This window comes from Microcaecilia unicolor, chromosome 8 (genome assembly GCF_901765095.1).
Source record: "Microcaecilia unicolor chromosome 8, aMicUni1.1, whole genome shotgun sequence".
NCBI lineage: Eukaryota > Metazoa > Chordata > Amphibia > Gymnophiona > Siphonopidae > Microcaecilia > Microcaecilia unicolor.
This window is the reverse complement of record NC_044038.1, coordinates 200039266-200064060: the sequence shown is the minus strand read 5'-3', so window position 1 is coordinate 200064060 and position 24795 is coordinate 200039266. Positions and strand designations below refer to the sequence as shown.

Genomic DNA, 24795 nt, shown 5'->3' with positions numbered 1-24795 from the left:
GGAGCATCTCCATTAATGATTTACTATATATTTACTATAGGGGTGTATATATATATATATATATATATATATATACACACACACAGCTATAGTAACATATCACAAACCTCAGGTCACTGAAAATAGCAAACAACTTAGGGATTGTGTAGCTAGAAGATCTTTTGTTCACGGCAAACTAGTGTTACAGGTAAGCAAATAATATAAGTTCCATGGACAAAATCCTCTAGCCACACCTATGAAGACTCCCTAGTATACACAGGTAGAGTAATGTATGTTGAAAAATTACATTCAATCAATTAATTGATAATATGAACTGGTACTTTTGATATGAGGTGGAGGTCACTTGTCAAGTTGCCTCTTGAAGAATTGTCAGCCCGAAGTTGGAATCAGCCCGTGATGCAACACCTAGACAGTAGTGTATGCACTGATGACCAGGTTGCTGCTCTGCAAATATCCAGTAGTGGTGCTGTATGTAAATATGCAGTTGAAGCGGCCATAGCACGTAGTCTATGGGCTGTAACATGAAGCATAGTTGTCTGCTGTTGAACAGATGATCTTGAATAACAAAAGTGTATACAGCTGGCAATAGATGATGATAAGGTTCATTTAGAGACTGGTTGTCAATGTTTTGAATTATAAGAAAGAAATAACTGAGATGATCTATCATTATGTGATGTATGTTGTAAATAGATAGACAATGCTCTGGTGTAGTCTAGAGTATGTAAACGACTATGTTGACTATTATGATGTGGAGGTGGCTAGAATACTGGTAATAGTATCCTCTTTTCATATTAATCCATTCTATGTTAGGTAAAATTTTGGGACAAGGTCGTAGTATGGCCTTGTCATGTAAAATCTGAGTGAAAGGAGCATAATACTCTAACGCTTGTACTTCTCCAACTCTTCGAGCAGAAGTGATTGAGATGAGGAATAACATCTATGTTCAAAATTTGAAAGTTACAGAATGCAAAGGTTCAAATGGAGGTTCAATTAGAGTTTCAAGTACTAAATTCAAATCCCATGTCACCGGTGGAGTTTAAATAGGAGGTTTTAAGTTAAGTAATCCTCTCATGAAACATTACAGTTGTGTCATCAATAGGATCATGAAAGACTGATATAGCTGTAACATGTACTTAAGTGAAGAACGTGCTAGTCCACAATTAGAGAGGTAGAGAAAATAATCTAATAGTGGGGAAATTGAACAAGAGGCAGGATTTATTTCACATGGTCTGCACCCATGACACAAATCGGGTCCATTTAAAAGAATATGAATGTCTAGTTGACTCCTTGCTGGAGGCTAGCACGGGGGAGAGCAGTAATCAAAGTCACCTGATCCACAGGCACTGAGGCAAGGGGGAGAGCAGGGACTGAGTGGTCAAAATTTGAAGCTGAAGTGGACTGTAAAGGCAAACACTTAGAAGGTGAGCTCTTTTTAGAAGAACTTGCTGTTTAAGTTCCTGAATGTGAAGTAGCCAAATATTCTTTTAATTTTAAAGCTCTTATATCAAGTGTCTTGCAGCAAAAACAAGTAACTGGGTTATGATGTTGCTCTAAACAACCAAAACAACACGGAAGGGTCAGTAATAGATAATTTACATGTCCAAGTAGCACAACGTTTAAATCCTATCTTGTGGTTAGACATATTAAATAAAATATCCGCTAAATTAAATATGTGAATGTTGACTGATGGGGAAATAAAAATTAAACTCAATTGTTCCGTCTCCGCGGACAAAAATAAACAGAGGTTTGTGATATGTCACTTCGGGTATATATACTATGGACTAGGGCGGGAAGTCTTGAGCATGCTCAATTTAAAATTTTCAGAGCTCATTCTATTAGATAGCCGGGTCAGTCACATCAGCGTGACTCATAGGTGGGGCTAGATCTCATCCATGGAAAATTTGCAAATCCAGTGTGTATAGTATCCCCCTTCCACTTGAGGGGAGCTTAGCTGCTGCTGGTGCCTCTTCAATCAAATAATTGTTCAACAGAATCTAACACTGGTAAGTGCCATGAAGATTGTGTTCGAATTTCATCAACTATGGTTGTATTTACATGATGACACATTGACACTGCTCCTAACCAGAAACATTATATTTCTATGCAAACCATATAATAATCAAATTGTCAATGGAAAATTCTTAAAAGCATTTTCTTCATGTCCTTTTATCATACATAGTAATCATTTGTTGAAATACCTTTCAAATAAATTAACTTTCTAGGGGTGGGCATGGGAGGAGCAAATAAGAGGATGCCACTATTGTTGGAAAGTTTTGGTTTATTACTGCATGTTTTAATACATTTATAGTTGTATTTCTTTGTGTTTACTTATATGCTCTTTAATTATTGATATATATATTTTATTATTGTACCTTTTGTAAATCGCAGTGGGCTAGGGTGGATACAAAATCTGGCCTCCCCCTACAGGGGATTCTTCTATTATAAGGGGCTTATAACTACTGTCTGATCATCATGACTTTATCCAGACAGCAAAGGGATGTATTGTATGGAAGAACTCTGTGTTGCAGGTGGACCACTAAGGCTGTCATGATTCTAACACTAAACTTGATGTGTCATTCTAGGAACAGGTCAGCCTGGGCATAATAGAAAGAGATGCATTCTGTTATCCCAATTAGTGTGCATTTTTAGATTTAGCAGATGTCAGGTCTGCTGTGATCAAACAGCTTCATTTCACCGCAGGGAGAAGGCTAAGCCTCTCTGCACCAAGAGTTGTTACCTTTGTGAACATGTGAACTGGAAAGAGCATTGGAAGGATGATTAGCTAATTAACAACGGCAGTCCAGGACTACATCAGGTAGTTGATGGTATTACTGCTATGGCCTGAGCCATAGCAGTAATACCACCATTTTACCACTTGAGGTCTGAACAGCCCAACCAAAGGAAGCAGACATCCCTCCTGCCCCACTAAACCCCCACGAAGCCCAGGGATGGGATGAGGCATTTCCAACACAGACTATTGGAGGAGGGTACAGTGTAGTGGGAGTTACATTGGAGAATGCTTCTTCCTTCAGCAGAGGAGCTAATGCCTTGTTGGGCCACTGATGATCAAAGGCCAGGGAGCAGCAATTTTTGAAAGTTGCTCCAACTATATTGTGTGTGTGGGGGGGGGGGGGGGGGGGGGTGGGGGGTGGCTAGGACCATCATCCCTATGTGCAGCTTTCTAAAATTTCTAAAAACCAAAGTTTCAGCGTGCTTGTCTGACATTGCTGTCTGGATGTCTCAACGCCACCTGAAATTAAACATGACCAAAACCGAGCTTCTCTTCCCCCCCCCCCCCCCCCCCCCCAAACCCACCTCCTCACTCCTCCCGTTTTCTATTTCTGTTGATGGCTCTCTCATTCTCCCTGTCTCCTCAGCTCGAAACCTTGGGGTCATCTTTGACTCTTCTCTCTCCTCTGCTCATATCCAGCAGATCGCAAAGACCTGTCGTTTCTTTCTTTATAACATCCGTAAAATCCGCCCCTTTCTTTCTGAGCACTCTACTAAAACCCTCATCCACACCCTTGTCACCTCTCGTTTAGACTACTGCAATCTGCTTCTTGCTGGCCTCCCACTTAGTCACCTCTCCCTCTCCAATCGGTTCAAAACTCTGCTGCCCGTCTCGTCTTGCGCCAGGGTCGCTTTACTCATACTACCCCTCTCCTCAAGTCGCTTCACTGGCTCCCTATCCGTTTTCCCATCCTGTTCAAACTTCTTCTACTAACCTATAAATGTACTCACTCTGCTGCTCCCTAGTATCTCTCCACACTCGTCTTTCCTTACACACCTTCCCGTGCACTCCGCTCCATGGATAAATCCTTATCTGTTCCCTTCTCCGCTACTGCCAACTCCAGACTTCGCGCCTTCTGTCTCGTTGCACCCTACGCCTGGAATAAACTTCCTGAGCCCCTACGTCTTACCCCATCCTTGGCCACCTTTAAATCTAGACTGAAAGGCCACCTTGTTAACATTGCTTTTGACTCGTAACCACTTGTAACCACTCGCCTCCACCTACCCTCCTCTCCCCCTTCCTATACACATTAATTGATTTGATTTGCTTACTTTATTTTGTCTATTAGATTGTAAGCTCTTTGAGCAGGGACTTTCTTCTATGTTTGTGCAGCGCTGTGTACGCCTTGTAGCGCTATAAAAATGCTAAATAGTAGTAATAGTAGATGCTCCCTCTGTACACGGGCTTTTATCTGCAGTTTTTACAAGGAAAGCTACTGTTTGGCAAAGCTTCTTATAAAATACTATGAAACCTGTCTGCATGTCATTCTGTCTTGCAAGATCATGTTGAGGCTTGGCAGCAAATCTCATCAATCGCTAAGACCATTATTTTACGTTATTTTTCCAGGTTGGCTTTGTTAAAAAAAAAAAAAAGAATTATTTTGTTAAAAAATGGCTTGTTGCCAGTAGACATTGTCCTTTGGTTTGTCTTTTCAATGTTTGTCTCCTTTTGTTTGCAGGCTAGAAATTCCCACTGGTGAAGACTACAGGTCCTTTTAGTCCTCAGAAAAAGCTGTAAAAAAAACCCCAAAACCTGTAATAGATGCTTCTGTAAGATCAGCAATAAATCAGCCCTTCCATTTCCTGAACTGCTTTTGACCCCTGTGATATGGCATACTCTGCTGGGCATAACCTCCCAACAATTTCTAGCAGCTTTAAGTACATGATTACTAAATGTTAGCACATGCTAACAGGAGTGATATTACAGAAGGGCTGTCTGGTAAGGTTGGTCTCTTTACGAATGATACCAAACTCTGTAATAGGGTGAACACCCTGGAAGGTATGGATAGCATGAGGAAGGATCTGGCAAAGCTTGAAGAATGGTCCAGAAACTGGCAACTAGGATTTAATGTTAAGAAATGCAGGGTCATGCACTTGGGTCACAAAAACCCGAGGGAACAGTACAGTATAGGGGGCAAAGAGCTTCTGTGTACAAAAGAAGAGTGGGACTTGGGGGGGGGGGGGGCGATTGTGTCTGATGACCTTAAGGTGGCCAAACAGGTAGAAAAGGCGACACTCAAAGCCAGAAAGATGCTCGGGTGCATAAGGAGAGGGATGACCAGCAGGGAAAAAAAAAAGAGATAGTGCCCTTGTAAAAGTCTCTGGTGAGGCCCCATTTGGAATACTGTGTGCAATTCTGGAGACCACACTTATGGAAAGATATAAACAGGATGAAGTCGATCCACAGGGCAGCTACAAAATTGGTCAGCGGTCTCAGTCATAAAACATATAGGGCCAGGCTCATGAACCTCAACATGTATACACTGGAAGAGAGGGGATATGATAGAGATGTTTAAATACCTCAGTGGCATTAACGCACAGGAGGTGAGCCTTTTTTAAATGACGGAAACCTCTGGAATGAGAGGGCATAAGATGAAGCTAAGAGGAAATAGGCTTAAGATGAATCTGAGGAAATACTCGTTGTGACTCTGGGCAAGTCACTCAACCCTCCATTGCCGCATTGAGCCTGCCATGAGTGGGAAAGCGCGGGGTACAAATGTAACAAAAAACAAACAAAGGGTGGCGTGCAATAGCCTCCCGGTGGAGGTCATGAAGACGAACACTGTATCAGAGTTTAAGAAGGCATGGGACTGACACGTGGGATCTCTTACGAAAAGGAGGAGTTAGTGGTTACTGAGGATGGGCACACTGGATTGTCCATACGGCTCTTATCTGCTGTCATGTTTTTAGCATGAACTGTCACAGATATAGGAATAAGACTGGTGTGGCAGCAGTTAGTGCACACTAACATTTTTAACTATGTACTAATTTTTAGCAAACAGTCCCCATCTAATGAAAGGATTGATACCCTGCTGTCCTTGCAGAATACCTGCCATAGGTAAGCAAATTTGTTCACACAGAGATAGGGAAAGGAGACAATTCTGTCTTGACCATGTTAAATGGTTGGGCACACTCATCTCAGAGAGATTGGCATGCATACATTGCACTGCTGTTTACAGTTATAATTGCTAATTCATGCAAGGTTGCCCCATGCCTCAACAATATGTAAATATACAGCATGACAGAATTTGACTCAGAATTTTTAGTCATAGGTTGCATAAACTGATAGTCACAGGCAGTGCCCTTTGAGTGGGAATCTTACACCTATAGTCCTGCTAGTGGCAAGCTGCTGTTTCACCATCACATTTTCAGTAAAGAGGGACAGGTGAGTTCTGCGAGACTCTAGGGAACTTGCCAAGGAGGTTTAAAAGAACAGATGGCAGGAACGTGCTTGGCCCAGCTTGCCACCATATTGAGTCACCCAAAATAATAGCAAACGCTTAACGGATTGCCATAATAATGGGCCAAGCTTGCTCCTGCTGTCTCCTGTCAATTAAACCTCCTTGCGCTCTACAGGAAGTGCCCAGGAAGAAACAAGAGCCACATAGCTCAGACTCTGCACCTCCAAATGGGCTTAAACTGGCTCACAGAAAAATTGTAAGTATAGACACGTACGAGTGCTTATACTCGCTACTCGGTCAGACCTTCCTGTCAGTAAGCCTGCAGAGTTGAGGGAGGTTATTTGAGATGGATGCTCAGCCCAGGTTGATGCACAGTCATCTGAGGGTGAGGGGAGCAGGAAAGAAGATATTGGAGATATCCTACAGCAAATCATGCCCTTCACAGAGTGGTTTACTTTGTCTACCAAGATGACGCTGTGCAGGGGAGACTGTTTCAGCCTTGTGATGTCAGGCCTTCTCCCGTCAAATCCAGCCTCCTTGGAACTTGCCTGTCCCTAGCAATTGAAGCACCACCCCTTACTGGCAGCAGTGCAGTTGGAGGACTCCTGCTCAGCTTAGAGGGAACAGTGGTCACAGGCACAGTATCTTAGGAGTACTTGTAGTGAGTTTAGGTTTGTCTCATGCTACTGGGTCATTTTTTAAAAATTAACGACTGGATTTTAAAGGGTTACCTTTCTGTTGGAATATAGGTGTAGTATAAAAAAAAATCTTCATAAGCCAACTGCAACTTTTAACAACTAGTTTCCAAGCTCTATCATGATGTTTATTAACATTCTAGCTAAGTGAATGTAATCTCCTATACAAAAGTGCCAAATTGTAAACAATTTATGGAGACTGCCCATTCCATGACAGTTTCTTGGTAGACTATTAGCATGGTTTGCCATTGATCATTTTCAACTGAAAGCAGAGGGATGACTGAGCAGGACAGAGGCCAACTACCTGACAGAAATCCCATTACAAGATCTGAACTCATGTTATGAGTGCAGTAGGCAAGCAACTTACTGACTGTACTAAGACCTACTACAGCTATTTAGACCTCAGATATTCTAGCTATAGCCAGAAAAAGTGAATATGCTCTGACAGAACAGAGCCCTTAAAATATTTCTTGAATGAGAAACTTTACAACTCAACCTATATTCGTGTTACAAACCAGGACCACCATGAAAAGACAAGTGACACTGAACAGCAGTAGATGCATATAGAAAAACTTGTTGAAAAAAAGAGAAAAACCAAAACATCTCAGTAGATATTTATTCTACTTACAGTAAAATTCTGAAGCCTCACATTAATGTACAGTGATATAGTTTTCAATATAAAATCCTTATTTACACAGACAAATGTTGGGCAATGTTAAACAAACATACTTGATTCCTGCACACTTTTTGTAGGTTTTTAAATTACAAACATTTCAATTAAAAAAACTTTCCACAGTAGACACCTGTGTTGAACAAATCCTACACTACATTTTAAACATCCCTGACTACTAGTTTACAGGCATCTGATGTCTGCAGTGATTTATTTACAAGGTGCAGTACTGGTTATTGCAATGCAGGCCATAAGATGCAAATGCTGAATTAAGTTTATGGTAGGAAAACAGTTACTACTGAAGTTATCAAAATAATTAGCAAACTTCAAATGTACAAGATCAAATAAATTATACTTTTTACTGTATTTCTTCCAAAAGTGTACTTGTAAAATAAAGGAACAGTAGCAGTATGTTTCAGAGTGGAAAGGCTTTCCACATGGCTCCTAGTTCTTAGCTGACTCACCATGGTTAATTTCAGTGGAAGACTTCTTACTGGGTACTTAAATAACGAAAAGCATAAGCAGGTGAGCAGCAAAACACATTCTTCCAAAAACTAAGAAAGATGAAAAACTTGCTTAAAACCCTTACAATCTAAGCATTTTGAAAACAAAATACTCAGTTACGTTTGAAACAGTTTTTAACTGTTTGTTTCTCATACTATTTACTGAAGATGTACTACCTGCCATGGAATGATGCTGCTTCTGAGTATCTAAAAGCAGAGTTGGGTTTCATATAACTGCTTAAAGTGTTCCACCATGTAGATTTTCAGTTCAAAAAGAATAATCATTTGATTTTATTATCTTGTTAACCAGCCTTTCAGTATTTAAAAAATTTTGGTATGAATTTAGAAATTATTTTATATACTCAAAATTTTCTTTACAGAAAGGGAAAGGCAGTAAATGTACTTTGAGCCAATATATTCAGATACTCTTATTAGATTCAATGTACACATCACATTCAATGTATGTTCTGTAAAGACTAAATACAGACAGGTATATGTCTGTTTAGTAAAGTATATCTTGCTCATTGTCCTTAATTTACATAGAAATACAAGTATCTGAAATAAAAATGCATGGCTCTTAAGATCTGTGCCAAAATTTACAAGTTATTGAAAAACATAACAATATTCTTTAAAAAGCAATATGCTCTTTATAGATTAACGTTCCATTTTTGTATAATTCTGAATGGAAACTAAGAGACTTGAAAACAATACAAAAGCAAAACGTCAATATATATATATATATATATATATATATATATATATATATATATATATATATATAGATAGATAGATAGATAGATAGATAGATAGATAGATAGATAGATAGATAGATAGAGAGAGAGAGGGTAAAAACCCTATAGACTCCAATATGATCCAATTGCTTGTGTGTTTGTAGTTCAACTTAAACGTCTTTGTACTGAACACTGAATTTTCAGCAGAGTTCATCATTTCATCTTTTTTTCTTTTTCAGGAAAAGGTAGGAACATATACCAGGAAACAGAAATCAAGTGTTAAGTTAAAAGACAAATAAATGTTCTTCTCCTGCAGAGATTGGTATTTGTTTAAATGGGTTGTAATTCATTTCAAATTGTTCTTTTGGTCTGAAGTGGAAGCTGTTTCTGCTTCTCCTGGTCTCTGAGATTCTTTCTGTTTTTCAGGCTTCACTTCTCTACTGCTCTCTTTGCTTTTACTGCGATCTTTTCTCTCTCTATCCCTGTCCTGCTCTCTTTCTCTTGCCCGGTCCCGGTCTCTTAGCTCTCTATCCCTTTCTTTTTCTCTCTCTCGGTCTCTGTCACGGTCTCTCTCTCTGCTTCTTGATCGCTCTCGGTCTCTGTCACGGTCTCTTTCACGGTCCCTGCCTCTGCTTCTCGATCTTTCACGATCTCGGTCTCTGTCACGGTCCCTGCCTCTGCTTCTCGATCTTTCACGATCTCTATCTCTATCTCTGTCACGGTCCTTGCCTCTGCTTCTCGATCTTTCACGATCTCGGTCTCTGTCACGGTCCCTGCCTCTGCTTCTCGATCTTTCTTGCTCTCTGTCACGGTCTCTATCACGGTCCCTCTCTCTGCTTGATCTTTCTCGATCTCTGTCTCGGTCTCTGTCCCTCTCTCTGCTTCTCGATTTTTCTCGATCTCTGTCACGGTCCCTCTCTCTGCTTCTCGATTTATCTCGATCTCTGTCACGGTCCCTCTCTCTGCTTCTCGATCTTTCTCGGTCTCGGTCCCTCTCTCTGCTTCTCGATCTCTCTCGATCTCGGTCTCTGTCACGGTCCCTCTCTCTGCTTCTCGATCTCTCTCGGTCTCTGTCACGGTCCCTCTCTCTGCTTCTCGATCTTTCTCGTCTCCTGTGTGAATCTCTTTCCCAGTCTCGGGCTTTTGCTCTCTCTCTGTTTCTTTCCCATTCTTTGTTCCGCTCTGGCTCCCTGTCTCGGTCCCGGTTTTGGTCCCTTTCTCTGCTTTTATCACAGTCCCGGATTGGATCTCTCTCCCTTTGCCTGTCCCAGTTTCGGTTTCTTTCCCAATCTCTTTCTCTGTTCCAGTTTCTGCCATGTTCTCTGTCCCAAGGTCCATTATAGTCTCGATCCCGCCGTCTTTCTTCAAACCCTCTGCTTTGTCGATTCTCAGATTGGTGAGGTTCTGGCAGATTAGCAGGTTTCTCTTTTTGGTCTCCTTCATATCTTTCTTTGTGTCTTCCTTCAAAAGCCTGAGTTCTGTGCTCATGTTCTTTGCCTTCTCTGGACTCAGCAGTTGGCCATGGAATTTCTAACTCACGTCTCTGTCCTGAAAAATTGGAAGAGGAATCACGTGGCCCTCCTTTCTCCCAAGTATCTTTCCTGTGCTGTGGTGGATGGCTTGGAAGTTCAAGGAGAGGTCTAGGAGAAGGTTTAACACCTTGTGGAGACTGTCCTTGAAAATTAAATCTGGGAGGGAGTGCATTTTGTTCTGAAAATTTACCACCTGCACGTCCTCTTCCAACTCTCTGATTTGCAAATATGGATGGTGGACTTGTCTTTTGTTCCTCTAACTGGTGGGGCGGAGGACCTCTTTGGCCTTGTATGTGGCCTGTTACTGAACCTCTTTCTTCAAACTGGCTTGAATGAGAACCTCTTGAACCCCCCAAGTGACCAGACGGTGGTCCTCTCTGGCCTCCAAACTGTGGTTTCATAGGGCCTCCTCGTCGGCCCTTAAATTGGGAAGGATGAGGCCTCCTCTGTCCACCGAAGTGAAAAGGGGGATGCCCTCTACTTCCCCCAAATTGTCCTGCTCCTCTTGGCCCCTCAAACTGAGAGGGAGCACCACCCAAATTACTGAACTGGGAGTCTTTAGATTCCATGTGAGACCCACTATGGTCCTCAAATTGGGATGGTGATGAACCTCTCTGATCAACATGTTGAGAGGGTGATGATCCTCTACTATCCCCAAACAGAGGAGGCCCACACTGCCCAGAAAATAATGAAGGGATAGGTCCCTTTTGTCCTCCAAATCTGGCTGCTGGAGGCCCCCTATGTCCATCAACAGTAGGAGGGGCCCTACTGTCCTCTGAAATATGTGGTGAACCTCTCTTTCCTGGGAAGTTGCTTATGTAAGGACCTTTGGGTGTTCCAAGTGGCACAGGAGGTTCACATTGTCCAAATTGTGCCTGAGGAGGTCCTCCTTTCTGTCCTAACAAAGGAAATGGAGCTGGCCCTCTATTTTCTTCAAAGGGCTGAGATGGAGGTCCTCCTTTCTGTCCTAACAAAGGATATGGAACTGGGCCCCTGTTATCTTCAAAGGGCTGAGATGGAGGTCCTCCTCTTAGTCCTAACAAAGGAAATGGCACTGCACCTCTGTTTTCTTCTAAGGACTGAGATGGGGGTCCTCCTCTTTGTCCTAACAAAGGAAATGCAGCTGGGCCCCTGTTTTCTTCTAAGGGCTGAGATGAAGGCTCTCCTTTCTGCCCTAACATAGGAAACAGAGGAGCAGGGCCCTTATTTTCTTCAAAGGACTGAGATGGGGGTCCTCCTCTTTGTCCTAATAAAGGAAATGGCATTGTACCCCTATTTTCTTCTAAGGGCTGAGATGGAGGTCCACCTTTCTGTCCTAACAAAGCAAAGGGGGTTGGGCCCCTGTTTTCTTCACAGGGCTGAGATGGAGGTCCTCCTCTTTGTCCTAACAAAGGAAATGGCACTGCAGCCCTGTTTACTTCTAAGGACTGAGATGGGGGTCCTCCTTTCTGTCCTAACAAAGGAAATGGAGCTGGGCCCCTGTTTTCTTCTAAGGGCTGAGATAGAGGTCCTCCTTTCTGTCCTAACAAAGGAAATGGAGCTGGACCCCTGTTTTCTTCTAAGGGCTGAGATAGGGATCCTCCTTTCTGTCCTAACAAAGGAAAAGGAGCTGGCTCCCTGTTTTCTTCTATGGGTTGAGATGGGGGTCCTCCTCTTTGTCCTAACAATGGAAATGGAGCTGGGCCCCTGTTTTCTTCACAAGGCTGAGATAGGGGTCCTCCTCTCTGTCCTATTAGTGGAAATGGAGCTGTTCCCCTATTGCCATCATAATTTTGAGATGGGGGTTCTTTTTGTCCTGAGATAGGAAACTGGGCTCCCCCCCTACAGCTTTCAAAGATGTGGGATCGGGATACTTCTTTTACTTGAGCATGAACAGACTGGGGTTCTGTTTGCTCTACAAACTGAGAAGGCTGATTCTTTTGTTGTTCTTCATATTGTGAGAATAACAGTCCTTGGTTTGGTTCAAAATGATCTATTTGTTTTTCTGGAGGTATAAATGCTGGATTGGAAAATGGAGACCTTCCAACTACTGAAGAATTCAAATTAGGTACAGCAGGAAAGTTGGGCTGAAATGGTATACTGGAAGGTATTGGAAGCAGCACTTTCCGTAAAGTTACTGGTGCATCAGCAGGTGGTGCGCCATGTGTGTTTTCAGTATCTTCACATTTAATGTTTTGTGCATGTTTTTCAGAATACATTGGCCCTTTTTCATTTGCTTGCCATTTCTCTTCCTTGTGATCTAATGGAGTAGAACAAATTAAGTCTTTATTTTCTGGAAGAGACAATAGTTGTGATTCCCTTTGCTTACTACCTAATGAATTGTCTTTCAGAAATGTTTCATTTGATATAATCTCCAACTGTACCTGAGAAGTGGAATCTTTACTAGTCTCTGTAAACATTCTTTTAGAAGCTGCATGCCGAGGATCCCTACTATATCTTGGGTCACGATTCTGAGTTATCACTTTTGTTAACTGATTTGAAATAGAAGTCACACCTGACTTCTCTAGGTTTTGTTCTTGTTGGAATAACTCAGTTTTTGCTAAAGATGATTTTGGAGGAGGTGACAACAAAGCATCAGATACTGAAAAGTGAGCCATTGATGCACATACAGCTGCTCTTTGCTGCCTAAGAGCTTCTTCTTGCTCTTCTAATTGTCTTTTCTGTTCTTCTATTTGCTTGTTCAATTCTTCCAACAATTTCTGCTGTTCTACAAGGGATGAAGAAGAGGATGCAACAGGTAAATAGTCTGCAGAAATGTCCATGGGCTTTTTCAATTCTGCGGACATTTTATTTGGCAAATCATCAATGCTAACTTTTGCTTCTTCAAAAATAGTTTCATCTTCTGGATCATATGCTACTTCTTCCTGTCCGAATGTTTCAGAAGGATGATCAGTCTCATACAGTTTTTCATTCTCAGGGGTTACCTCCATTCCAAAAGCTTTTTCTGGGTCATATTCTTCTTCAGGGTCATATGGTCTGTCATCTTCCTCTTCGTCTAAAAGTTTCTCTTTAGACATTTTACCAAACTGCTGTACAATTGGATCTAACAAAGCAGCAGGCCTCACATCTTGATCCATGTTAACATCTTCATCTCCAAGTCCTGGAATCTCTGGCCCAGAGTTTTTGTTGTCAGAATCAAAAGGTTTCTTTTTTCCAAAAAGTGTCTGTAGGATGTGCTCCAGTGGTGTGGCTGTTTTTGAAGATGATGAAGCTGCTAACATGGATGAAGTATTTGTTATTGAAACCTGAACTGATGTGCTGGTAGAGGTAGTGGCGGTGGTTTCAGTTTTAAGTGTGGAAGATAATGTCAATACTGAGGGGGCTGTTACTGTTGGTGGTTCAGGAAGGGGAAGTGATGGTGGGGATCCAGGTGGTGTCATACTAACAGCTGTATCAAAAGAAGAGGGTTGATACTGGGTTGCTCTCTTTTCTGTTTGAGAAACTATAGGTCCTTTAGGAAGCTCTGATAAATCTGCTTCCTCCTGCATTTGTGCACGACTTCTCTTTTCTTCAATCTTTTCAGGCTCGGCAGTAGAAGCTGGACGTTTGCCTTTTTGGCAGATCACTAATCCTAGGATTAAGTTTGGACGTGATGACTCCAGACCTGCAAAACAAATAAGAAAAAAATTAAGTTTAAGCCAAAAATATTACACAGTAGATAGCCATGAAATTACATAAGACATACACCTCTGCCTATCTAGAACCATCAACAATCAGATTGTTAAGCAATTACATGTATTAACAAAAGCATAAAGTTAAAGGAACCAACTACAAATATATTTAATGTTATTTTAAATTTACATATAGCAAAACATTGATTTTATTAAATCAGAGGTAGGTAGTTTCCAATCTATATTTCATAATTGATAAAATTTGGATAGTAAGATACCTCACTAGACAAAACATTTTCTTTTAGCCACAGAAAAATTATGTAACCTTACATAGAAAAATGAAGGGAGATAAAGAGAAGGCCTATCCAGTCTGCCCCATCCATACCATCTACTATCCCTTCTTCTCACTTAGACGTCCTATATACTTGTCCCAAGCTTTCATGAATTCAGATACAGTCCTCATCTCCACCATTTGACCATTCCATGAATTCACCACCCTTTCAAAGAAGTATTTCTTCAGGATACTTCTGAGTCTATCAGAGTGAGGAGGCATAGGATGAAAGTGAAAGAGGATAGACTCAGTTCACTTTCATCCTATGCCCCCTCACTCGAGTTTCAATTGATAGAGACTTACCTCCTGTGCATTTATGCCACAGAGGTATTTAAACATCTCAATCATATCTCCCTCTCCCGCCTTTCTTCCAAAGTATATATATTGAGATATTTAAGTTTGTCCCCCTCACTTTATGACGAAGACCACTGATCATTTTAGTAGCCACCTCTGGATAAACTCCATCCTGCCCAAAAGTGACATCCTGTAGAGAGCAAGAGGGGACCCTGCCTTCAGAAGGTCGTGGGAGGTAATTATAGATATTCTCTGAAGTGTAGTTTGGATGGAGTTGTAGTGCACATGCATATATTTTCTATAAAATATGCAGCCACAGGCTGAGAGTATATGAACACCTTTATATTTCCAGAGCAAGTGTAAATTAGTGCAGAAGCATTTGTGCAGTATTGGGCTGGTTCTGGGTGTCCATTTTATAAAAATCACATAGACACCTATGATAACTTTATATAATAGGTGCCTGTTATAAAATCAAGCCCATAATGAATAATAAAAAGTAAAAATTAGGATACCAATTTGCAGTGTGATGATGGCTTTTGTGATGTGAACATATGCCCAAAGAGATACAAGCTGGTTACTCGTAAATATGGCCACTAGAATGTGATGGCTAAAGATGCTACATTGATTCCCATCACAAATATTTGTGATAACAGTTAAGCAACAGATAAACAGAAAGGAAGGAAGCAGATATTTAATTAAAAGGAAAGCTTTAATAGTTTAACTTGTTATCATAAACTATCAATGTAACAAAGCGGTTTACCTATAACAAGGGTTCTCTGTTAACAGCAGAATAAATCAGTTACAGGAATGAGTGGCATCCGATGGCTGCAGCAGCAGGAACAAATTTTCTTGGTGCTCAGAGAAACCTTCTAGTCATTACCTCATGAGTATCCAGTCTAGTACAAAGCTTAGGCATCAGTTTCTCCAAGGTGTTCAGGTATATGTCTTAATTAGTCTACTGTGTGCAGAACTCCAGTTCCAGATAAGCAACTTCACTTTCTCCATCAACAAAGAGAATGAAATCAGCTATACAAGTAGAGAATCCTGTAGATGGGAATTGCTATATTTTAACTGGGGGTTCTCTGGGAGTGCAAGGGACTTGTCAACTCCCATCACCATTTATCTTTCGGCTGTTAATGTTTTTGTAGGACTGCTTAATTAAGTACACTGTCACTCTGAGACACAGATATATTCTTCTGTAGATAGTAGCAAGATGCAAAGGTATAATCTGAAAACCATGTCACAACTCTAGATACCTTAGCGGAAAGTGAATGCAGATGTGCAACTGTGGTTGCCATGCCTCTGACCTCATGGGCTTCCACTAGATCATTTAGCTGTAATCTTGCTAGGTTGTGGCAATGAGAAATGTATTCCAGTAGGCAGTTTGCTAATGTTGTTTCTGTTACTGCGATTTCTCAATTTGTTAGGATCAAAACAGAAATAAATCAAAACAGAGAAAAGAAAATAAGATGATGGACTAAATTAAATTTGATTAGCTTTCAAAGGTAACCCTTCTTCTTCAGATCGGAAATGAAAGGTTACGTTCGAAAGCTAATCAAAAAGATGTATTGTTAGTCCAATAAAAACAGTTATCTTATTTTCTTTTCTATGTTTTGATTTATTTCTATTTATTACCTTTAAAAGCGAACTAACACAGCTACCACACCACTTTACTTAGGATCAAAAGAAATGAAAAGTTGCTTGGACTGGCAATATGATTATGTCCCTTTCAAGTAGCAAGCCAGAACTCTTACAGTCCAATGTGTGCAGGGACTGTTCACCTCTGTTAGCATAAGACCTTGCAAAGAAGACAGAAAGCACTATGAATTGATCAATGTGAAATACCAACACCGCTTTGGCAAGAACCTGGCGTGATTTTGAAGAACTATTCTACTGTGGAAAAACTGCATTGTACTTGTTTTCTCAGTTCATTGTAAGCCGCTTTGAGGCTGCTTAAGTGGTATAAAGCGGGGTATAAATGTTCTGAAATAAATAGAGCCTTGAGTTTGAATCTTGTTTGCTCTCCTAGCTGAAGTTACTGCTATTAAGAAGAAAATTTCTAGGATATATACCTTTGTTCTACTGATTCCTCAGGTTCAAAAGGTGGTTTCATAAGCTGAGCTGATACCGTACTGAGAGCCCAAGGAACTGGCAGATGATATTCTGGTTTTGTTGTTTACCACATGGAGAGCTGGGAAAGTATGTTGGTAAAAATCTAATCTAATCTAAGACTTCTATACTGCCAAATTCCCAAAAGGGTCCAAGGTAGTTAACAATAAGAAACATTTAAAATACAATCATCAAACTAATCAAAAGCAGTTGTCAGTGAAAACAGTTACAGTCTAGAATCAAGTGTTATCTAACCAATTTATATAATCATCACTCAGTTTAGCAGATAGCAAATAGAAGAGTCTTTAGACCTCTCCGAAAAGACATATAGGAATAATCCAATCTTAACTAAATAGAGTTGATTCTTAAAGACTGAAGTTGAAGAGTTATTGTGGCTTAGTTGATGTAGAGTCCTCCAAACTTGAAAGATGCTACAGGGCTGAACTTCACATTAGTGTTTCACAATCTGGCTGTATGGATAGATTCACAGGAACATATTGCTAGTTCAGGTTTTGTTTTTGGTATTTGAGGCAGATTCATCAACTCCACCCATTTTGATCACTGCACATTTAGCTTCCATTACTAGGGTACTTATTCTCTCTCATTTTGGATTATTGTAATGCCCTTTATTTTAGGATTAATTCAGCAAAAGGTATCCTGATTGCAAGTGGCCCAAAATACAGTGACCGAATTGATTGAAGGTGTGAGGAAATTTAATCATATCTCAGTATTGGCCTCCAGTTCAATACTAGGTTCAATTCAAGCTTTTGTAATGGTTTTTAAGGCACAGATGAGACTAGCTCCTCAGTATATCCAAGAGAAGATTCAGGATTATGTTCTGAACTATTGTTTACATTCACAAGGGGTGAATGTCACTGGATGTAAAATCTATGAGAAAGTTATTCCTTCACGATATTAGCGCATTTTCAAAGTGGAATGCTCTCTTGTACAGTGCTCGGGGAGTCTGATTTTGGAGATGGTTGAAAACCTACCTGTTTCACTGTGCTTTTGGGGGGATTAGGCTAAAAGGATGGTTTGGGTTGGATGGGTGCTGGTGAGCTTTGGGGTTAAGATGTGATTTGTAAGATACATTTTGTGAAATCAAATTGATTGTTGAACACTATGGATATGTACTTTATAAGTAGAATAAAATAAATGGGTAGTTTTCTGACCGAGGGCTTTGAATATCTCATTGGGACGCCGTGGGGGGAAGGGGGAAGAAAGTTTCTGGATGCTATAAGTAATTGCTATAGCTTTAAAGTCTTCACTGAGCACAGAACCTGGTACAAGGGGTAACAGTGGTGGGAATCTAACAATAGCCATCACCATGAAAACAAATTTATCATATCACTAGAAGGTCTTTAAAGGAAACTATTTCTATAGCATTTACTTTTAAGAAGGAAGACTATGATAACATTAGTTCTTAGGAAACATTTGCATGAAATAAACCTGAACATCAATAGACACAATGCTGTGTTTCTATCTGCAGGAGAATGGTAGCATGCCACTGTACTTAGGTGCAACTTTACTGATAAGCTCTAAAGACCAGATGACAAAACAGGAATACTGAGGCTGGGGGTGATCCCATAGCTAGATCCTGCTTGCCAAGTGATGCCGTATCTTCTCGCACCAAGGGTGTCTCTTCAGGAATCATATGCCTATAAAGGAAGAGAGAGTCACTGTAGTTGGCAATGCTGATAGCTGGGTAATGGGCATGCAGACTGCTTGGTAACTTGCCTACCCACTGCAAAGGTGACAGACCTCCTACATCACCTACATAGAATTTTAAACAGTATTGGGGAGGAGCTGGCTGTCTTGGTACATTTGGGTGCCAACATAGAAAGATGCAGGAGAGGTTCTGAAAGCCAAATTTAACCTTCTAGGTATACATTTTAATAAAATGGTTGGGTAGCACTTTTAGTCCACTTTTAAAGGTAATAAAAAAAAAAAAGAAGAATAGCGTTTTCCTTTCTATGGAATAAGCGTAACATTTTTTGACTTTCAAAGGCAAATACCTTCTTTGGGTCAGAAATGAGCAAAAGATATTTTTGACAGTGTAAACAAGCAAGTGGATAAAGGTGAGCCAGTTGATGTAGTGTATTAGGATTTTTAGAACATAGCTAACAAAATCCCTCATAACAGACTCCTCAGGAAATTAAAGTCACTGGATAGGAGGCAATGCCCTACTCTGGATTAGAAACGGACTAGAAGGCAGAAAAAACTGTGATGCATACATAGAAAAATAATCCCAACTACAGCTACAAAATACTGGGTGCCAAGCTAGTAGTCACTATTCAATACAAAGATCTAAGAGTCATTATAGACAATACATTTAAATTTTCATCCTAGTATGTTGCAGCTGCCAAAAAAAAAGCAAACAGAATAAGGATTGATTAAAAAGGAATAGAGAACAAGCTTGAAAACATCAATTATGTGGAGGAGTGGCCTAGTGGTTAGGGTGGTGGACTTTGGTCCTGAGGAACTGAGTTCGATTCCCCGCACAGGCAGTTCCTTGTGACTCTGGGCAAGTCACTTAACCCTCCATTGCCTACCGCATTGAGCCTGCCATGAGTGGGAAAGCGCAGAGAACAAATGTAACAAAAAAAAAAAAATTATGCCCTGTATAGGTCCATGATACAACTGCACCTGAATACTGTGTGCAGTTCTGGTTGCTCTGATCGCAAAGCCAGTTACAAGTACCCTACATATCCCCAAAATAGATTAAATTTGTCAAACGATGTTGTCAAGTTTACCTGGCTAATAATAAATAAAAATCCATAGAAAATTAAATGCTGGGTCAACTGGTCCTACTGATACAGATGGATGCTGAGGTGCACTTACATGATCTATGGCTGCTATATTGCTGAGTGACACCACGAGGGATATACTTTCAGTGTATTAGGCTTCTAGTGATCACTATCAGTGTCTGCTCCCTAATCCAGGAGGGGGAAGAGGAGCTTTCCCCAGCAGGCTATATAAAGCTTCTTTTAAATAACTCTTCACCAGCTAATTGCATAGGTAAAGAGACAAAAAGGATTCCTTTCCTTAAAAGATAAGCTTCCACCGCTATGTATTTTAGGTTTATGTATATTTGTATTTACTATACCACCTTCCATACTTTTTGAATACTCTTGGGCTACACTCCAAAAGCAAGAACCCAGCATTGATTATATTTTATACTAGGATGCGAAGAGTGCATGCAACCCATTCAAAACAATATCAGTTTTCCTTTCACTGCACTGTTAGAAGAATGAGACGGAGATAACATATTCCTCAGAACACACACTGAAGTGGTATATTTTGTGAGGTTTTGACTTTAATGCTGAATGCCTTGATTTCAGGATGAGCGTTGCTAATGGCACCGAGGATGCTTGAACTTCTGTGTGGATATAGGCTACACCTTATCCCCCAAGGTAAAGGTAGCTACCCTTTTACATTTTTTGCCTTTTGGCTTTGACTGAAGAGGAAGCTCTCTCCTGCAGATGGCTGATGTGAGCGCGTGGATTCTCTCAGCACTGAAGACCCCTTGTCTAAGACCAAGCTCCTTTTTTGGTGGCCTTCTCCTTACTTGTCATCTCCTACAACACGAATACTGCTCCATTTCGCATAAGGATCTGCTCATTGCTCCCAAAGATAATTGTGTGCACTTCTGTTTGCTTGGTGGTGTAGACTTTTCAGTTCCTTTTTATTTTTTCTTCCTTCCAGAGGGGAATGTGACATTGTTGATTGCAAATCTGACATTTTGAAGACCCTGAAATGCCCTTTTCTTGGCAACAACCTCACCTACTAAGAGCAGTTTGGGATGTTGTGGTCTGATCACAAATACTGGGAGCAGCTGAGTGGCTGTCAACAATGGGCATTTTCCATCCACAGGAGCAACACATATTATAATGGCAAATATTTTGACTGTCAAATTAATTTTTTTAAGGTGGGGGTGAAGAGAGAAAACAAAAACAAGAATTTTCTCTTTAATGGCTTTTCTATAACAATTTTCTAGGGGAAGAAAGAGTGGAAGATACTGTATTTGGGCAGCAACATGGACTAAAACAACGAAAAGAACAAAGCACAAAAGGGCCTCCAGAACTGGAACAATGACGCTATCTGTATTAAAATGACCTGACACGGGCCATGTTTCAGCGCTCGACAGCACATGCCTCAGGGGTGTAGAATACATATAAAATCAATGCTTTGTGAGTCTTATATTTGCTTCGTGTCAAGAAACTGTTCCACAATCCGATGTCAGAAGCGCTGAACACCTTTGAAAGCTGGCACCTGAGGCAGGTGCTGTTGAGCGCCGAAACACAGCCTGTGTCGGGTCATTTTAATAAAGATAGCATCATCGTTCCAGTTCTGGAGGCCCTTTTGTGCTTTGTTCTTTTCATTATTACATTTTGTGTACTTTTGGACCCTCTCTGTCTTGCTGGTTCCAAAACATAAACAAACAGAAAAAGAAGGGGGGAGGGGGATTTGTGAGATAGCAACTGCACTGGAAATCCCACATATGCCCAGAAACATAGTCCAGTTGGTCCATTTCAGTGTCATCTGACAGTTAGCTACTTGTGTGGCGGATTCTGGTTGACAAGGAAATTTTATTCCATTCAAAAGCAAATCTAATGGTAAAAGCACTTGTTCCAGGCTAATTAATGTCAGTATGTTACTATCCGGAGTTCTTGCAACAGAAAGCAGGTAATGTATACCGTTTTGAAATAACTACTGACCTCAATATGCATCTGGCTATAAAATGTAACTTTAATTGTATAAATTCTACAGTTCAAGTTATACATACATTCAGCAATCCCAAATGTATAAACACTTTCTCTGAGTATACACGTAGAACTTTGTAAAATTAATACATTTAAAGGTATACTTGCTATTGGCCAGCCAAACTTGGACCTAAATTAAAAGTTATAGATAGTGGGTCTGAATTTCACTGCTCTATTTAACTGCAAATGCTGCCCCCAAATTGTCCCTGGCCTTTCCTCTCCCCTAATTGCTGACTTCTGGTTTTATGACTGATATGGTCAAAAGGTAGCATTCTGCAGGTGACAACATTTTTTAAGCACTTACGTGACTCGCATCCACTGCCATCCACCTGTTCTTTTACATATTGGGCCCACTTATTTCTTCATTTTATTCTGTTAATTCTCATCTAACATATGACTGGATTTTAACTTCTACTTCCAATATGATACTTGTCCATTGCGTCAATCTTTAAACTTATTAAACAGGTTTGCACCAAAATAACAGTTTCTACACATACTTTAAAATCTCAAGTGTAAGAGATAAATTTGGATTAACAGATCAAGACAGCTTATACAGTACCTAAATTTATGCCAAGGCCTTTGGGGCAATAACCTACCCCAATTGTAACTTGTATTGACCATGGGTTTAGAAAGGCAAGTAATTAAATCTATATTCAAGTAAGTGAGTTAAAAACAAAACCTGAAAAATCAGCACCAATTGCCAATACAATGCAAAATTCTTGGCTGCCATTGTTGACTACAATGGAGCAGTTGGAAAGGGGATGAAGCAGAGGCTGCAGTGGCAGATCAGAGCCTGCACAGAAGGAAGAAAGTAGTATTATATATCATGGCTGGGAGAAGTGTTCATGTGTGTCTCTATTGGTATACCAACAAATGTAAAATGAAAGTGTAAAAAATGACCTTTCCATGAAATTACTGGAAGAGTAATATAAAATTGGAGTCCAGCCTTTAGGCTTTCCTCAAGACCCCAAGGCAAATGCTTATTTTAAATTTTCAAGAGATTTCAATTTTCCACCAAAATCTACACTTACAGGAATTTGGTTAAATACAGTAATAATCAGAGAACTGCTTTAGATGACTTCAGTAAGGCAGTGTATAAAATAATCTCAGAACTGTAAATTACTATAATGCACATTCTTTACACCAACCTCAAGATACAATCATCTTTTAAAGACTGGCACGGAAAACTAAAGTCAGCCTGAAGCTTGACTAAATTATCTTGTTAAAGGAGCAGGTGCAGGCCAATTAATAGGCTGAAAGGTGAGAACTATCCTTTGCTAAAGTAGCTTGGACAAGCAACTGGGCAGACTGGATGGACCAACTGGTCCATATGTAACATAATCTGCTATACTTCCATGTATTTATATTATCTTAAATGGATTTTGATCTGTATTCTACAAAAAGGCCTGGTTCTATAGTTATACCTTTAAAGACTTAGTGCAATGAAAATGTAAGCATAATAGAATTCTTCATGTAAATGAGAGGTTTCATTTTTAGAAACATAACTGCATACGTAAGAAGAGAGGAAACACTGAAACTGTATAATTTCTGATGAGAGGTGTGTCTGTCCTGCAGGACACAGTATTAATTTGTAATATTTTTGTTGTGTTAGGTAATTTGCTCTACTAGTTCACTTTTAAAATAAACCTTGAACCCTGTTACCCTGAAGATTCAGTTGATCCTTTTGTCCTAACACTGACCACTAGTCAAATATAGAGACTGGCTCTGGCAACATCTACATCTAACAGACTGTTGCTAATGTATTCTTCATTTCTAAAAGACAAATAATATAAGCTTTAAGTGGTTGCTGGATGTATATTTTGTGGACCTTGGAAGCACTAAATGAAACTAGCTTTCACGTGTTGTTGCAAAGCTACTACTTCACTCTCCTTAATTTTTATTTCAGTAATAATTGCTTAATAATATATTTTAAACACGTTTGTTTCGTTCTAATCCAATAAATTTTACAGTGTAGGAATTAATTGCTGCTCAAACATCGCCACACATTACCTATACGCATGCTGAACTAGTTTGGGGTTTTTCTCTCTTTAGCTCCTCCCATGGTGAAGTATATCTATGTTTTAGTGTGCATGCTCAGTGTGGTTGTGAAATTTTTGTTTTAAATAAGAAACTTGATGTTATTTTATTCTTCAATGTGAAGCTGGTGTTCTGTTTACTTCTCCTCTTCAGCATTCTTGTTGATTCTACTGATCTCTTGATACTGACTTCATATGTATTTATTTTTAAGGTCTTCTATTCAGGTAGATGCCTCAGGTTCTGTTTACTTGGAATGATAGTCCATAGCACAATAATAATGCAACAAAGCAATCTTTTTTTTTTCTGTCTTCTTTCAACCCACTGCTATGGGATCTGAAAAAGGAAGCAGTATGGTCCCAGAAAGTAACATATAGTAACAAGTATATAAAGCACCACTGCCCATTAAAACGTTACCTCCAAAATATGCACTTTACCCATATTGATTATGAAGTCTCCTGGCCATGGCAAATTCATGGCATTATTTCTTAATAAAAAAGAAACAAACCTGAAACTGTGGTAATAACAAACAGTTAAGACAAACAAAAGCACTCCTCAAAAGACAGCCCAGATTAAAAACAAAAAAACGTAATTGTCAAACTATTTTGCATCAAAAATGCCAAGTTCAGCAGGAAAGTGGTGACATAAAAGCAGCTAATTTCACTTAATTGTCAAAGGGACTAAAGATGTATAGCTCACTAGTTCCCCTAACCTATTCTTGTTTTCAGGAAGGTGAAACTTCAGGGCACTGGACAGAGAAACGCTGTTTTAGGTAACTATGGTTGAAAATATGGCATTAATTCAGGTAAGAACAAGAAACAAAGCAACTTAAACCATTCTATTACAGCTATGGGCAATAGCATCCTGCACAATATGAAAGAAAGATCATATGATTAAAGACTGCAGTGGAATAGAGTTTCAGCACATAAAACTGTTTTAGGTGATGCCAAGATCAATGAAAACACACAGTGTCAACTACAATGGATCCCAGAAAGACAATTTTAGGGCCTCATTCTTCAAGGTCTTTTCGCGTTGATACAGAAAGGGAGAAAAGACAAAGAGTCAAGGCATTAGTGAAAAATAAAAAACAAAAGGGAACCAAGATTAGCCTTATGAGTTAATCTAGGCCTAACTCTTCAGGAGCTAAGACAGTGGAATCTCAGGAAGCGGCAAACATCTAAACTTGTCTCTTCAGTTCTGATTCATGAAAGCATTTTTCCCTAGTTTGTGTCTATGGGAAAAACATTTAGTGACTCAGAGCCTTAGTGACTATGTTTTTGGTTAGCAGAACTTGTTATTTTGAAGCTTGAGAACTCCAGGGTTCGTCCAAG

The 24795-nt window shown here is 40.0% G+C and overlaps 1 protein-coding gene across 5 annotated transcripts in view; it reads right to left on the bottom strand.

The window, feature by feature from the left end:
• Positions 1–8862: 8862 nt before the first annotated feature.
• Positions 8863–24795, bottom strand: part of DIDO1 (death inducer-obliterator 1) — a 366889-nt gene continuing 350956 nt past the window's right edge. For all 5 annotated transcript variants that reach the window (XM_030213636.1, XM_030213635.1, XM_030213637.1 and 2 more), the window contains one exon: positions 8863–13926. In XM_030213636.1, coding sequence (XP_030069496.1) covers positions 9137–13926 — 4790 coding nt within the window. In that variant the 3' untranslated portion in view covers positions 8863–9136. The remainder of the gene's footprint in view (positions 13927–24795) is intronic.